The 17,917-nt window shown below is 43.1% G+C and overlaps 1 protein-coding gene across 1 annotated transcript in view; it reads left to right on the top strand.

Annotated features, from left to right (window-relative positions):
* DIAPH1 (diaphanous related formin 1) overlaps positions 1–17,917 on the top strand; it is a 978,623-nt gene that overhangs the window by 734,684 nt on the left and 226,022 nt on the right. Inside the window, exons 19-22 of the mRNA XM_069199475.1 lie at positions 1,864–1,958; positions 6,446–6,547; positions 6,634–6,873; positions 7,306–7,435. Coding sequence (XP_069055576.1) covers positions 1,864–1,958; positions 6,446–6,547; positions 6,634–6,873; positions 7,306–7,435 — 567 coding nt within the window. The remainder of the gene's footprint in view (positions 1–1,863; positions 1,959–6,445; positions 6,548–6,633; positions 6,874–7,305; positions 7,436–17,917) is intronic.

The following is a 17,917-nucleotide window of genomic DNA, read 5'->3' as shown; positions in this document are numbered from 1 at the left end:
AAAAACCAGTTACTTACCTTCAGTAATGATCTTTATGCTAGGCATGGCCTAGCTGCAGATACCTCACCAAGCCTCTTGTCCTCCCTGTTCCGTGTTTGGTCTCTGTCCATTACTAAGATCCCAAGTCTAGGAATCTGCACACTTTCTACCGATTTGCTTTTGGGGCTCTGCATCTGGGGACGCAGACAGTTTCAAACGCAACTAATGTCAGTGGTACCTACATGGGCCCCATGTCATTTCCTGAGCAAAACGACATTGCTGCGAAACCACAAGGTGCAACCTTACGGTGCACAGAGGTACTGCTGAAAAAGCTTCTGGATCCAATCTGACACCTGAGGACTATTCAGAAGGTGAGGAATCTGCAGCTGAATGGAGTCTTTGCCAGAAAGAGCGTTACTGAAGGTAAATAACTTGTTCGTCGTAGCACATGACTATGTTGATAGACTTAAAACACCTGTGCACATCATCATCAGATGCTTTCATGTATGAATGGCTTTTGTATCTGGCTATAAAAATTGACCCTGGAGCCGGTACACCCAAAAAACAATTTGATAGGATTGCCACCCAGCTGTTTCTTTGTACTGGCATGACCAGTATTTTACTGTTCAGGTCTAGTAAAAAAAATAGAGAAATGAACCTAAAGCCATATTTTTTTCTCTTATCAGTACATAGTTACAACAGTAATTACAAGAAGAAAACACTTTGAAAAGTATTCAAGCACTGCCAAAATGATCCCTGAATAATAATGAAAGTAATCATGGATAGAAAAGCCATGTTAAAAATAAATACAGAGGATTTTACGTAAATTCTTATTCAAGTATGTCATCCGCACCTTGGTGAATCTTAAAACATGACTAAAGGGCTGATGTTTTTCCCTTGGAGAGGGTGGCCACTCTAGTTTTGCACTCTGGAAATGTAATCACTCAGTGTACAGACAACAGATAGTACTGACTTATTTTGTATATTCGGAAAAATGTGGACTGACGTTTTCAGCTACAATGGCACATTACTGTATACCAGAAAGGCTTGTTCTTTGCACTGTTTGATAGCAGGTTCTGTTTCCCCATGCACTGTTTTCCATCTTTAAAAAGTTTCCTGGGTGGTAGACTCCCCCTTTTCTACCAAGCACAATGATTTCAGATTTTCAAATTAATTGAAAGAAATTCCATGCCAGCTTCATCTAAGATACAAATGACCTTACATACTTTAGTTAAGTGTTAAAATGCTATTTTGACTAATTAATATGTATGCAAGTCCAAATAGGCTTATTAATATTGGTGTTATCAAGCAAATTTTGTAGCCTTTAAGGAGACCTTTGCTAAATGGATAGCAGCCTTCATGAAAGCATGTTATTGGTAGGTTAATAGGACTCTCCTGGGTAAGCTTAAATGGAATGTGGAAAATTCTGCTCATTTGTGAAATGTACATTTTGCTGAGATATGCAGAGTAATAAGTTGCCAGTCAGTTTACACCCTTTCCAGGCATTCCTGACTCCACAGCAAATATTTAAGTCGATCAGTCCTCTGTGCGCAAGCTGCTTTTCACAGAATGATATTGGTAGCCTTTTATGGGGATGTTTTGTAACTAAATTCAGCAGTGCTTCCCTTCATCTGTATTGTCTTAAAATGTGCTATAACTGTTTGCTTGTTTTTTTTAACCTAATCTGAGTGTTCTTCAGCAACCTTTTTGTATGTGTCACCATTTGTTTGAATGATCCTGTCTACAATTTTGTTTAAATTAGGTATCTACTATGTTTTCAGAGATCAAGATTCAAGTCCAGGGTTTAGTTCTGTACAGCAGTGGTAACATGTATGGAAACCAATATACCCATTGAGTAATGTATTTTGTATCATTCATCAACAGCAATTTTCCTAGGCTCTTTCCGCATGCCATATGAAGAGATAAAAAATGTGATTCTAGAAGTGAATGATGCAGTGTTAACAGAGTCCCTGGTACAGGTGAGTGATGCTAGACTGGACGTTCTAAGTTATGACCAGGTTCCGAGGGAGCATACAAGTATACATATCTCTTATCCTTAATTTTTAAGAATGTTGTAAAGACGAGTTGTTGGTGTAAAGCTCAATGATTATGAAGTCATAGAATAAAGAACTAATAACGGACTGGAAGGAAAATGTTTGGATCACTAGAGTGCACACTATTACCCTACTATAAATATCACATCTATCATTTCAAGGCCAGTTTTGAAGAGTCTTTAGAATTGGTGCAAACAATATTTATAAGAACTGATACTGGGATTCTTCTGACTCATGACCGAGACAAAGTTATTTTTGTCTCGGATGTGTCAAGGGTCCGACTTTTATGTTTCTGTGCAGCCTCTTTCTGGCAATTGGAAGGCATTTGTACTCTGTGGACTTGACTACTAATTTAATCTGTATTGTGTAGTGGTATATGCTGGTGTGTATTCTTTGATTCCAGATTACTCATTTTGTGATCACCAAACCGTGGTGTACATTTGGGATACATTCTCCGAGCTGTGACATAAATAACAGGAGATGGTTTAGTAATGCAGTACCCGGGCTAGAACAATTGTTGAGCTATAATGCTGTTTAGCATTGGAAATTAGGTTATGATTGTGCAAGTTCATGGCTCCTGGTTATGCAGAAGTTTTTTTTTATTATACTTGTTGACGGTTTGATTTGCTAGGTACTATAAAATGAAGTGTTTTGCTAGTACCATTCTACTGTTTTTGACAGAGCTGAAAGCCTATCATCTTAACAATAAAGGCACAGGAAGTTGAAGATGGGCACTATCAAGAGGAACTCGACAGAAAAACATTTTAATGTAGAACCTGACATGACATATTTGATGTTCATACAACTGTAAATTAATAACCAGAGTTATTGTTACCCACTTTAATGGTGCTTAATTTATTGAGCTCACAAGGATGAAAGGATAACTTGGGTCAACCAGGGTGCAATTCTGTAAAAATGCATGTACATGTTCGATGGCAGGTGTAGCTGCAGATACACATGTTATGCATTATTCCGCCATCTAGTATTGGGCTCGGAGTGTTACAAGTTGTTTTTCTTCGAAGAAGGCTTTTCAGAATCACGGGATCGAGTGACTCCTCCTCTCGGGCATACTGCGCTTGGGCATCAACTCCATAGTTAGATTGTTTTCTTTCCGCTGTCAGGTTCGGACGTGTTCCCTCTCGCTCTGAGATTTTGAATCAGAAAGTTTAGAAAACTCCCTTATTCGTTGGTATTGTTTCGATCGCGTTTCCACCTAGCTTCAAACCGCTAGTACCGTTGGAAACTAAATTTTGCTCTTCTGGGCACGTGCGCCCAACTTGGGCTTGTCCGGGCCTACCTCATCGAAGCCTGATGGATCGGACTTAATTTCGATTTTGTCCCCGATGCCACGTGAAATTTCCCTACACAGACCAACACCTTGTATGTGATCTGTGCCTTTCTCCCGATCACAAAGAAGAAGATTGCAGGCCTGTCGATCGTTTCGATCCAAGAAGACCCTGCGTGATCAGAGCACCAGAAGATTGGAAATGTCGTCGAAGAGTACAGAACATCTCGACACCATGGAGGAGGGACAGGCGCAGACGGCGATTTCCATCAGAGACACCGACTCCGAAGAAGAATTGGAAGAAGATAGGCCTATCACTGCTGGCCAGCACGTGAGTACGTCTGCCCCTACGCCCACTTGTAAAAAAAAAATCATCAAAGGCCTTGGGTACACCACTGCCAGAGAGCAATAATTTGACCCGAAAAAAGACTCTTGTCGACCGACCTTCGGGTTCGGCGTCGAAAAAGGCCACTCCGTCGATATCGGAGTCGAGTAAATCCATCAAGAGTTCTACTTCCGACTCGAGCAAGCGTCCTCACTCCTCGGAGTCGAAGCCTCGATGCCCTGCTTCGGGTCCGAAACAACCGGCTGCATTTTTGGGCCGGAAAAAACTAGCATCTTCGGAGCCGAAAAAATCTGCTTATTCAGAAGAGCAAGGACTTTCGAGCCGTCTTAAACAGAGCTCAAAATCATTGGATGAACAGTGTTATAGACCTTCTGATGAGGACACTGAGATCCAACCTATCCTTGAGGTTTTGGATGAAAGACCATCAAGAATTCACATCCATGAAGAGACTGGCAGAATAAATACTACAAGTGTAACAATATAAATGTTGTATAAAAATAGTAAGTAAGAATAGATGTTAATGCAAATGTAAATGTATCTACATATGTACAAAAAAGAGAAACTGCAACGACTGCAGGCTTCCGGGGAGCAGGGAAGGGTGCATGTTAATCTGCAGCACTGCATGCCACGAACAGATGTACACTGGGTAAGTGACATTTTCCATTCAATGGCATGTGTATCTGCAGATCCACATGCTATGCATAGACTACAAAGCAGTTACTCGCCCCAAAAATTATGGTGGCTAGCCTGTAGGAATTGGGGTTGTTTGAAATAATGTTTTTAAGACAGCTTGACCAACATCGGCCTATTGCTTTGAAAATACATCAACACAATGTTTTGTAAATGTATGTGGAGTAGACCATGTGGCAGCTTTACATATGTCTGCCATTGGTATTTTTCCTAAGAATGCCTTAGATGTACCTTTCTTCCTAGTGGAATGTGCTTTAGGTGTGATTAAAAGTTGCCTTTTTGCCTTATTGGAACATGTTTGTATACATTTAACAATCCATCTTACCAACCCTTGCTTAGAGATAGGATTCCCTTTATGTGGTAGTTGAAAAGCAACGAAAAGCTGTTTTGTTTTTCTGAATTCTTTGGTTCTACCTACATAGTACATTAGAGCTCTTTTAAGGTCAAGAGTATGAAGGGCTTTGAGGATTTTTTTATAAGTGGGCGTAGGGACTGACGTACTCACGTGCTGACCAGCAGTGATAGGCCTATCTTCTTCCAATTCTTCTTCGAGTCGGTGTCTCTGACGGAAACTGCTGTCTGCTCCTGTTCTTCCTCCATGGTGTCGCGATGTTCCGTACTCTTTGATGCCATTTCCAATCTTCTGGCTCTCCAAATAACGCAGGGTCTTCTTGGATTGAAAAGATCGACAGGCCTCACAATCTTCTTCTTTGTGATCGGGAGAAAGGGACAGATTACATACAAGGTGTTAGTCTGTGTAGGGAAATTTCGGGGGACAGAATCGAAATGGAGTCCGATCCATCGGGCTACGGCACGGTAGGCCCAAACAGGCACGAGTTGGGCGCACGCGATCGAAGGGCAAAATTTAGTTTCCAATTGTACTATCGGTTTGAGGCTAGATGGAAACGCGATTGAAACAATACCAACGAATAAGGGAGTTTTCTAAAGTTTCTGATTTGAAATCTTGGAGCGAGAGGAAACGACGTCCGAACCCGACAGCGGAAAGAAAACAATCTAACTACGGAGTCGATGCCCATGCACAGTATGACCGAGAGGAGGAGTCACTCGATCACTTGACTCCGAAAAGACTTCGTCGAAGAAAAACAACTTGTAATACTCCGAGCCCAACACTAGATGGCAGGACAATGCATAGCATGTGAATCTGCAGCACCACATGCCACAAACAGATGTACACTGGGTAAGTGACATTTTCCATCTGTGTTGAGCTCTTAACTTGCTGAGCTAGCTACTAAAGGCTGCTAAGTTCACTGTATCTGGATTGGAATGGAGCAAATTGATCTCTGCTGTGCCACAAAATATAGAGCAAGATCCAGTGTTGCATGGAATTCACTTTCAGTTTCCTGGCTAAGGTGGATGATGCGGTAAGTTCTGGTCTAGGAACCACAAGCCTAAACAAAGAATAGGAAATTACATCTATATTTATGGTGCCTGGTCTCCAGAGCTTTTGAGCCAGCTTCCAGACTATTGACCAAGAGAGGAGAACTCATTTATATTCTAGAGAGTGCAAAGGCATACCCAAATGGCAACAGCTGTCTCCTGGGTTTTCCTCCCCTTTGAGGATCAAATGCAGGCAGGCCAGCAGGAGCTACTGTAATGACTGTAATTGTCTTTTTGCCTGCATTATGTTTGTTTGGTGCCCAAGACAAAAGCTTTAAACTGGCTGGTGTGATATGTTTTCAGTGTTGCAGAAAATAAAACTTGAGTGTAAGTTTACAGAAAACAAACTTTAAGGTAAACTGTAATTTTAAACAATTACACTTTTATATCTCTATCCTGGGTGGAAGTTTGCAGTTCTGAGTTGTGAAAAAAGAAAGCTGTGCTGTCAACAGGCCATTGAATGGTCTTGGTTTTTGTATGTAGGTTCATTAAAGGGTACTGTACCGGGGATAGATCGATGCATGGATTAATTAGCGTTCATGAACTCCAACTTTGTTCTGTCGGGCATTGAATGGTATGCTGGATGAATGTTCTCTTGAAGCAGATCTACATTGTGTGTGATAGAAGTGAGGCAATTCTGTTGACATTTCTAGAAATTAACTTCTCAAATGTTGTGCTTCTTTGTATAATCAGAACTTGATTAAGCAGATGCCAGAACCAGAGCAGCTAAGTAGGCTGGCAGAGTTGAAGAATGAGTATAATGAACTAGCGGAGCCAGAACAGTTTTGTGTTGTGGTAAGCATCTACTAATGATTGTTTATTATTTTATTTAATAATTTCTTATGTCACAGTGCTCTATTAAATCTATTTTTCCTTCTTAGATCAGCTCTGTCACTCGCCTGCGTCCACGACTCAGTGCTATCCTGTTTAAAATATTATTTAATGAGCAAGTGGAGAACATCAAGCCTGATGTTGTATCTGTGACAGCAGCCTGTGAAGAAGTGCGCAAGAGTGAAAGCTTTTCTAGTCTCTTGGAGATCACACTGCTTGTTGGCAACTACATGAACGCAGGCTCAAGAAATGCTGGAGCCTTTGGCTTCAACATCAGCTTCCTCTGTAAGGTACAAATTTTGCTTCGACCCTTTTTCTCTTCCCTATAGATGGCAATTGTAGTGGATGATCCTATTTGGTCCGAAGACAAAAATCCAGTGGCATCTACAGTTGTCTACGGTGAAAAATTATACTTTAATTGAACTTGCTGCAGCTACAATCTAATGCAAAGTCAGTTTGTCATTTCCTCCCCACTTGCACACTTCCCTTTCACATAGCATTTCAATATATTGATTACACTTGCTGTTGTAGGATGCAGATTGTGAAGGACGTTTCTACAAAGATAAGGGTGGAGCTAAAGCTCAATAAAAGGTCCTCATTTTATTGTATGGAACATTTATCTTTGCAAGCTCTATTTCATCAACCTATTACTCATGCAGTATTATGTGAGCTGCTGCTTGTTCACTTTAGTTTATACTCACAGCTAACTTTCTTTTTATTAGCTTAGAGACACTAAGTCAGCAGATCAGAAGACCACACTGCTACACTTCCTAGCAGAAATCTGTGAAAAGGAACACCCTGAGGTCATGAAGTTCACAGATGAACTCATTCATGTAGAGAAGGCCAGCAGAGGTAAGTCTTGTGGACTTCTAATTTCTTGCTGATTAGGTTACAAAATTTGTAATTCAACTTTGCTGCATCCAGGGAAATGGAGCCACTGTAATACTAAACTATAACTGTAAAGACCTACCTGATTGATTGGGTGTGAGATGGGTGTTTGTGCACACTAAATCTATGTTCCAAGGGACCTACTTTTATTTTGCATCTTTAATGGTACATTCTCCTACTTAATATTTGACGTGGGTAAGTAGAAATGATTGCTGGTGATAGACTGATCACTTCAAGCATGTGGTTTTGAAAGGTCAGCCTCTCTGTTTGGAATCCTCCCCATATAACCACAGAATAATTCTTAGCTGCTGGACCAAATGCTCTAAGCACTGTTTCAAAGCAAACAAATGTTTTTTTTCTGGAACTTTTCACTCAAGAAACTAAAAATAAACACTCTAAAACACAAAACCATGAGAAGGTGTTCATAGCTGCTTGTTTAGTTTTACAGTGTTAGTTCAGAACCTGCCTTACTGTCTGAGAGTAGGGCTTTGAACAACCAACTCTTGTTTAACTTAAAACAAAATGATCTAGCAATAGAACCTTTTTGTCTTTCAGCAGTGAGGCAGTTTATCTGACTCAGTCAATAGTTCCTGCGGGTGTTGCTTCTTGTGTAACAGTGTTAGCCGTTAAGTATTGTCTCTCCAGGTGCCTATACAGTCTGTCACAAACTTCAACATTAAACCTGTAAGCATTGCTTTAATGTAAAGTCTAAAGCCACCTGTCAGGATTCCAATGGAATTCAGGCCCGGGACACTGATATGATCCCCTCTCCTTCCACTTTCATGCAAATGAGATCTATAATTGTAGGAAGTTGGCTCTGTATGTGCTATTTCAAAGTAAGGAATAGCATGCACAGAGTCCAAGGGTTCCCCTTCGAGGTAAAATAGTGGTAAAAATAGATAATACTAATGCTCTATTTTGTGGTAGTGTGGTCGAGCAGTAGGCTTATCCAAGGAGTAGTGTTAAGCATTTGTTGTACATACACATAGACAATAAATGAGGTACACACACTCAGAGACAAATCCAGCCAATAGGTTTTGTTATAGAAAAATATCTTTTCTTAGTTTATTTTAAGAACCACAGGTTCAAATTTAACATGTAATATCTTGTTTGAAAGGTATTGCAGGTAAGTACATTAGGAACTTTGAATCATTTCAATTGCATGTATACTTTTCAAGTTATTGACAAATAGCTACTTTAAAAGTGGACACAGTGCAATTTTCACAGTTCCTGGGGGAGTTAAGTTTTTGTTAGTTTTACCAGGTAAGTAAGACACTTACAGGGTTCAGTTCTTGGTCCAAGGTAGCCCACCGTTGGGGGTTCAGAGCAACCCCAAAGTTACCACACCAGCAGCTCTGGGCCGGTCAGGTGCAGAGTTCAAAGTGGTGCCCAAAACGCATAGGCTTCAATGGAGAGAAGGGGGTGCCCCGGTTCCAGTCTGCCAGCAGGTAAGTACCCGCGTCTTCGGAGGGCAGACCAGGGGGGTTTTGTAGGGCACCGGGGGGGACACAAGCCCACACAGAAATTTCACCCTCAGCAGCGCGGGGCGGCCGGGTGCAGTGTAGAAACAAGCGTCGGGTTTGCAATGTTAGTCTATGAGAGATCAACGGATCTCTTCAGCGCTGCAGGCAGGCAAGGGGGGGCTTCCTCGGGGAAACCTCCACTTGGGCAAGGGAGAGGGACTCCTGGGGGTCACTTCTCCAGTTAAAGTCCGGTCCTTCAGGTCCTGGGGGCTGTGGGTGCAGGGTCTTTTCCAGGCGTCGGGACATAGGTTTCAGAGAGTCGCGGTCAGGGGAAGCCTCGGGATTCCCTCTGCAGGCGGCGCTGTGGGGGCTCAGGGGGGACAGGTTTTGGTACTCACAGTCGTAGAGTAGTCCGGGGGTCCTCCCTGAGGTGTTGGTTCTCCACCAGCCGAGTCGGGGTCGCCGGGTGCAGTGTTGCAAGTCTCACGCTTCTTGCGGGGAGATTGCAGGGTCTTTAAAGCTGCTCCTTGAAACAAAGTTGCAGTCTTTTTGGAGCAGGTCCGCTGTCCTCGGGAGTTTCTTGTCTTTTTCGAAGCAGGGCAGTCCTCAGAGGATTCAGAGGTTGCTGGTCCCTTGGAAGGCGTCGCTGGAGCAGAGTTCTTTGGAAGGCAGGAGACAGGCCGGTGAGTTTCTGGAGCCAAGGCAGTTGTCGTCTTCTGGTCTTCCTCTGCAGGGGTTTTCAGCTAGGCAGTCCTTCTTCTTGTAGTTTGCAGGAATCTAATTTTCTAGGGTTCAGGGTAGCCCTTAAATACTAAATTTAAGGGCGTGTTTAGGTCTGGGGGGTTAGTAGCCAATGGCTACTAGCCCTGAGGGTGGGTACACCCTCTTTGTGCCTCCTCCCAAGGGGAGGAGGTCACAATCCTAACCCTATTGGGGGAATCCTCCATCTGCAAGATGGAGGATTTCTAAAAGTTAGAGTCACCTCAGCTCAGGACACCTTAGGGGCTGTCCTGACTGGCCAGTGACTCCTCCTTGTTGCTTTCTTTGTTCCCTCCAGCCTTGCCGCCAAAAGTGGGGCCGTGGCCGGAGGGGGCGGGCAACTCCACTAAGCTGGAGTGCCCTGCTGGGCTGTGACAAAGGGGTGAGCCTTTGAGGCTCACCGCCAGGTGTTACAGCTCCTGCCTGGGGGAGGTGTTAGCATCTCCACCCAGTGCAGGCTTTGTTACTGGCCTCAGAGTGACAAAGGCACTCTCCCCATGGGGCCAGCAACATGTCTCTGGTGTGGCAGGCTGCTGGAACTAGTCAGCCTACACAGACAGTCGGTTAGGTTTCAGGGGGCACCTCTAAGGTGCCCTCTGTGGTGTATTTTACAATAAAAAGTACACTGGCATCAGTGTGCATTTATTGTGCTGAGAAGTTTGATACCAAACTTCCCAGTTTTCAGTGTAGCCATTATGGTGCTGTGGAGTTCGTGTTTGACAGACTCCCAGACCATATACTCTTATGGCTACCCTGCACTTACAATGTCTAAGGTTTGGTTTAGACACTGTAGGGGTACCATGCTCATGCACTGGTACCCTCACCTATGGTATAGTGCACCCTGCCTTAGGGCTGTAAGGCCTGCTAGAGGGGTGTCTTACCTATACTGCATAGGCAGTGAGAGGCTGGCATGGCACCCTGAGGGGAGTGCCATGTCGACTTACTCGTTTTGTCCTCACTAGCACACACAAGCTGGCAAGCAGTGTGTCTGTGCTGAGTGAGAGGTCTCCAGGGTGGCATAAGACATGCTGCGGCCCTTAGAGACCTTCCTTGGCATCAGGGCCCTTGGTACTAGTAGTACCAGTTGCAAGGGACTTATCTGGATGCCAGGGTCTGCCAATTGTGGATACAAAAGTACAGGTTAGGGAAAGAACACTGGTGCTGGGGCCTGGTTAGCAGGCCTCAGCACACTTTCAATTGTAAACATAGCATCAGCAAAGGCAAAAAGTCAGGGGGCAACCATGCCAAGGAGGCATTTCCTTACAATAATGAACTACAGGATCTTGAATGACTGTACAGGAGATGAAGGGGAAGGCAGGTAAAAAGAGAAAAAACACTCCCTCTTAAGCATCTCAGCTGGTTGACGATGGGGCTGCGTGGACAGATCGGTAACCCCATAATACTATAAGATAAGGTTCCTAAATGTCTAAACATACTTGTGAATAACAGATGCCAGTGTCTTGCAAAGATCTGAAAAATGACATACTATGTTAAGAAAGTGGAGTGGCCCTAACTATCTCCCCGGATGATCTGGATATATTAAGTGACCAAATACTATGGTCTGCCTCCAATAGTAGAGATGCTGAGTGCCAGAGTGATTTGGAATGTTTGAAGTTAGAGCGAGAAATCTTGACTGACAGCAATTGGAGCTCAGAATCAGTGGATGGAAGGGCTCACCTAAGCTGCCTTAACCACCTGAAGGAGCTAAAGGAGCAAAATAAAAAAGGTTCAGGAAATGTGACACTGCAAACTACATGACTTGAATAAGGAAAACACAAAATGCTGTTGTCAGGCAAAGTGTGATACAGTGAGTGACTGGGCTCGAATCTTCCCAGCTCTGTCTTACCTAGAATTGTATGGAACCCTCAAGCTTTTTCCAGAATGTTCTCACTCTTCCCACTTTGCCTCAGAAGTGCTGATCTGTGTACTCTTATAACTCCACACTCCTTTATCTCTGGAAACTGGAGTTTTTGTTTATAGAGGTGACTACCCACCTCAAGGAAAAATCTCACCTCTTGTTATGGTGAACCCTTAAGTCTCTAAATTAACCTGAGCTCAACACACTGTTAGCCATGGTACCGAGCAGATAGGCTTAACTTAGGTCAATGTGTAAAATACCTATGCTGTCCCAAAATAATAAAGTCAACATGCAAAACAGCAAAAAACAAACAAACAAATGAATTAGAAAGGTAAAGCAAAATATAATAAACTAAATGACAAAAATTCAACGAAAGGAAAAGGAGATATGTTTTTTTCAGTTTTAAGTAGGAATAGCATCAGAAGCTTTAAGCGCCAGTGATAGTCAATGGTTGTAGTAGACCATACCTAGGCGCAATTTGATGCTGACTACAATAGAGTGCGGGTTGGATGAGTTGGATACACTAACCAGGCTTGTCTGGGTGAAAGATTCTGCCTTTTGACTTCAGTCCTTTAAATCCCAATTCACCAGAGGAATACACGTCTAACTGCCCCACCCCCCAGCTTCACCCAGGACCTTAGAGGAGGCACTTAGAGGCTCATAGGGTGCCAGACAGAGGCCAACGTGCAGAGTTGAGTCCATGTCCACTTGCCAGTGATCAGCTGGGCAGTTACAGGAAAGGCCTCTTGTAGCTTGTTGTATCCCCGTAGCTTGAACAGGAGGTTAGCTTGATCCTTGGAGTCCACTTCTTTGCCCTGAAGAAGTCCAGTCCTTCAGGGTGCTTCACAAGTCGTTGACAGCAGGTTTAATCCTCTTCTTATATTCCTCAGGTCCATTAGTGGTCTGAAATGGATACCTGGAGGTGCCACATTTATGCCTGGCATGATCTAGCGGGTGGAAATGACTCCTGGGCACACCAATGGGGTAAAAGTTATTTGGGCCAAATACTACCCAATTAGGGCATTTTCATGACGGCAAAGGTTTTCATACACACTAAACTTGTGCTCTGGGTGTGCGTGTGGGGAGTGTACTATGGTAATTCTAGTGTCCTTCTACATTTAACACTAAAATACGGTTTGGAGCAGCTCATTGTACTCACAAAAAAAAGATACAGAAATCTGATGTAACAAAAATATGGGTATTCTAGCAAACAGTGGATACACCAGAATTGTTTTGCCTTCCTTCTTTTGTTTTAATGCGCACCCCCGGTGTTCTATGTAAACTCAGCAGATCTGTTGGGCAGGATTTGACACTCTAATTTTGGAAAGGATGCTCACAGCCCCTTCCTTGCATAGTCCGTGAGGTTCAGAGAAGTAATTTCTCAGAGCACTCATTTGCTACTGGGAGCCATTTCATACCTATTCACACGCTAATCAGTGGCTCGGAAAAGTTTGAGAACACATGTAAATTTATCCTTCAGGAAGTTAAGGCATGGAAAAGGTAACTTTCGAAAAGCGAACTATTGAATTAAACCTAGCCACTGATAATTACTCAGGTCACATTCCAGTGCATCCTTCTTCCTTCTATGCCTCTGTAGACAGGTATCAGCCATAGGAAAATTTACTTTGGTTCTGCTCCCAAACACAACTGTCCTACTCAAACTGCCAAAGGGTCTCTTCCAGACAGAAACACAAGAAACTCCAGAACAATTTTGGCCCATTTAACCTTATCATGGAGTAGTGGTTCATTGAACTTATACAACTGAAATTCAAGTTTCACAGAAACTCATTCCACAAAAACACGTTCCCAAGAGACCAGTTGATGTCACAAAAGTATGTGGCCCACATCAATGGGGAATGTGCTTTTGCCGAATTTCAGCCTTCACTAAATGTTCCTCCCCAACCAAACCCCTACCTCTGTCTTTCCTCTGCTTCTGAAAAAACAATGTTTCCTCTAGTTGAATTGTTGTGTAGCCATTTCAGTTATAGCTCCATACACGTTATTTTAGCACACTAGGCCTGCCGCTGTGCACTTTGACCTAGATATATTTTATTCAGCTTAATTTGTTCATTTTACAATAGCCACTTTTGTGGCTTGTTTTATTTCTTTCTATCTAGCTGTTTTTGCTTAGGCCAGCACTATGTTCTTAAACAAGACATTCTCGTTCACTCTGTGCTTCTTTCAAGGCTGCAGTAAGATAGGTTGCCAGTGAATGTGGTATAAGTTTTGTCTCTGACATTCATAGAAAAACACACATCCTTGCGTACGGACATTTTCTTAGAACATCAGCTGTTTTAATATAAAAAACACTTAATTGTCCCTTACACATTAGAGGGAGATTCCAGGCAGAGAACCACGACTGAATGATGATTGCTGAACGCTTCACTACAGCTGCTTAGGCAGACTTCAGGCCTTTTTGTTCAGGTATGGGGGAATGATGTCTTCCCAGGGGAACTTGAAGGGCAGAATTAGAATTTAACATGCGGTGCTCTATCATAGCCTCGGTAGGAATTAGTCTATTGACTCTAGTGACAATATGGTAGCGTTATTTCTATGCTTCACTCTCATTGTCACAATTCTAATCTTGTCATGCTGTATCGTCCTGGTTATTGCAGTACATGCTTTGCTATCTAAGATGCAGTGGCTTCATTAAAATCTTATTCAAGCATATACTGCCTCTGTTAGTCATTGTGTATGTGAGACTAATGCACCAGAGAGAAACGGATGAGACCTTAGTGACCATGATTTCCCTGAGAAATCAATTATGTCATGCGCTCGGCTGCCCAGTCATCCCTGCTCTTGGGTAGAGATAAGGCACTGCTAGTTAGCCAGAGCAAAACCTGGATTGGGGCGACATGCGTCACCTGTAGAAGGTTAAGACTCCGTCTCGCACACCGCAGGCGATTCTGCCGCTCAAAATCCAGTAGTCTCATTAGAATAATGTTAGCCTACGCAACAGAATGACTCCGCAAAGCAAATATGATCTTAATCACACCTGACAGCTGCTAAGACCTTCTGAATAACTGCTCCTTTCTGAATATCATTCCCTTGAAACCCAGCATGAGGCAAGGGTGTAACAACCAAATGGAAGCAATAAAGCCTTGTCTGCATGGAAGTTCAATCAATCAGGAATTTGTAAAGCACACTACTCACCCGTGAGGGTCTCAAGGTGCTGAGGAGGGGTTTGGGGGGAGGAGGGTGGAGGTGCTACTACAGTGCGAACAGCCAGGTCTTGAGAGGTTTCCTGAAGATAAGGAGGTCTTTGGTCTGGCGCAAGTGGATGGGAAGAGAGTTCCACGTTTTGGCGGCGAGGTGCGAGAATGATCTACCGCCGGTTGTAGTTCTGTGGACGCGTGGGGCGGTTGCGAGGGCGATTGGTGGGGCGGAGATGCGGGTCCGGGTTTAGAAGGAGAGCTGTCTATTGAGGTATTCTGGTCTGGTGTTTTGCAGTGCTTTGTGAGCGTGGGTGAGGAGTTTGTATGTAATTCTCTTGTTAACTGGGAGCCAGTGCAGGTTTCTCAGGTGGTCTGTGATGTGGCAGTGGCGAGGGATGTCCAGGATGAGGCGTGCAGAGGCGTTCTGGATGCGTTGCAGCCTCTTCTGGAGTTTAGCTGTGGTTGAGATGCATTTCCCTTTACCAGAGTGGTATTCCCGGAACAGCTTCCGGAAGTCCTAGCACTTAAGTGTACCAGTTCCATATTCTGATAAAGTTAAGCCTCTCGCCATGGAGCCCAGAACTACCCCCATTTTTTTGGAGCCATTACCTTCTCCGATTTCTTGGGGGAATCTCTTAAGTATTCTCTTCTGTAGTAGTGCACCAAACCACCTCTTTTCTTCAAGCAGCTACTTTTGAGGTCAGCCTATTTTTCCAGCCTTTAATAACATCCGCACTGCCTTAGATACAAAACCTTATATAGATCCCAAGGACAGTCCCAAACTCCTAATGTATCACAATGTTGGATAGCACTATAGCCACATATGGTATATGGACCATTTACATTGTCTGCTTTGAGTTCACCTATGATGGAACAGTCTGCAAAATTATGTGTTGCATAGTTCTTAGGTTGTATTGGATGGCAGTCTTTCTGGGTTGTACTAATACTTCATTTCAGTCTATCTTTGATTGTACCCAGCCCAACCATCCACATCTCCCTCAGGCTTCCTGTAATGCTGTGATGTTACTAAAGAGAATTGTGTTTGTTTTTAATGTGATCTTGAACACTGGTCTAGTCCATGCTCTGGAACATCATGCTTGAGGTGAAGGTATTTGTTTTCTGCATGTGGCAGGTCAGTTGCCTATCATACCTTTGAAGATTGTCAACTCAGATACGCTCATCAGATCTGTTTGGAGATGTTAATTAAATCCTATTTTTTTAATAGGCCCTGGTCAGCCTGAAGCACCACTCTTTGCAAAAGCAGCATTTCTTTAGTTATCCTGCCTTTCCACCCCACAGATTTTGTTGCTGTGCACTTGACCTTGATTATTGTGGTTATTATGAGCAGGACATGGTCATATCTCTCACCCTCACATAGGAAATGCTGATAATTAGTAGTCCCATAGTTAACCTATTAAGGCTATAGTATATCCATGCATTGATGACTGGTAGCTGACGGGTCCAGTAATAACCACACAACCCATAGAGTCCTCAAACACAGAGCAGCAAAACTTGAGCAGGGATACTCTAGGGACCATTGGCCTCCAGAATAGGTGTGCAATGTGGCCTCTATTTTCTGGAAGGAAGCCTCTGGCACACATTAAAGGAGATGTCTGCTAAATTAAATGGAACCTTACAATAGATAGAATTTTAAATAGGGTCCGCTTTCCCAGTAGTTGGCGAGGTACACCTCCTCGATGCTTTAACTAGTTTAGAATTGCAGTAAGGTTACATGGTGATTTTTCAATCCTGTAAATTTAAAACCTGAGTCACTTAGGCGGAGCTTATACTATGTAAGAGAATCAAAAAAACTGTGCCCAATAAGATTGATACTGAAGGAATAAGACTGATACTAAATCCAGAATAAGAACCAAGTTCACTGAATATATCGCCAAATGGTCTGTCTGTTATGGTTCAGCAATGATCGGGAAAACTGTGTCTAGAGATATGCAGGCTTCATTGTCATCCTACCACTGAAATCCATGGAACAAAACATTGCATCTGATCAAAAATGCCGGTGGTTGAATAGACAAAGTTAAAATAATCTGGGTGAATGAGCATTCTTTTTCTGTACCCCCCCTTTCCTAGAATACAGATTGCATGCGACATCCCATTTACTTTAACTGCCATTTTAAAGGTTTTATAATGCAGTAGGACAAAAATAAAATAACCCCAAAATTATTGGTATGGATGTAGATGTTTGGATTGAAATTGGTTTTGCTCTTCCAATGGGAAGTTGATTAAGCTCTTTTTGTCAGTGCCATGATTGCGTATTTTAGGCATGCTTCGGCCCGCATGTGTTTTTGCGAGGCTTCGTATGGGTTTACACTAGCGGATCTGCCCTTTGTGCCATATGGCCCCTGGGCTGGCACTCAAAGGACACTGGTTCACTTCAGTTCACTTCAGACTCATTTCTGGTCCTTCTTTGGGACCGCACCTGATGCCTGCCTCAGCACAAGCACCTTCCAAATCAAAGGTTGTTCTCCACATGTCCAAGAGGAAGGCCCAAAGGTTAATAGAGGAGGCCAGGCACACAGGGTTATCAGCTGGAGTCATTACCATGCTAGTGCTACTGGCAAATTATAGAGTTGTATGGGACTGACTCAGATCCAATAGATATGCCAGATCCCATTATACGTGATGACAGTTATCTTGCCCTTCAAAATATCAGTGGGCTGGACACATCACTAAAAAATAGAAATGGAGTGTCCAGCGGGTTCTGCCCCTTCTGAACTTCAAGGGAAGATTTCCCATCATGGTCTATCGTCACTGAATATGGCCAACTTGTTTCTTATTCCCTAACTTCTTAGTTAAGACCTGCTGGATGATTGCATGAAAATCTGGGAACATTCCAGAACCTTTCAGTAGGCTAAAATACAAGCACAGAAAGTGTATGCCTCTATTGTCCCTTTACACTGACAAATAGATTACTTTTTTAATATTTTCAAATTTTGTCCATAACGAGGACATTCTTCTATATAAGTGCATTTGACATTGTTAACAGTAGTTAAAATGGCAGCCAGACCAGCCTTCTTCATTTGTAGACTCTGTAATTTAGTGTTTCTTGAGAGGCCTACTAAGAGCTTAATCCATGGTGAGGGTGCAGCCCCTTCATGGGAGCAGAATCAAGAGAAATGTGTTATGTACATTTCATATAATCTTGTGTTCCTGAAAATGTATACTTTAACAAGAAGAGTGAGTAAACTATGTG

The sequence above is a fragment of the Pleurodeles waltl genome, chromosome 7 (genome assembly GCF_031143425.1).
Source record: "Pleurodeles waltl isolate 20211129_DDA chromosome 7, aPleWal1.hap1.20221129, whole genome shotgun sequence".
In the NCBI taxonomy this organism is placed as follows: Eukaryota; Metazoa; Chordata; class Amphibia; order Caudata; family Salamandridae; genus Pleurodeles; species Pleurodeles waltl.
The sequence above is the reverse complement of the archived record's forward strand: the minus strand, read 5'-3'. Positions and strand labels throughout refer to the sequence as shown.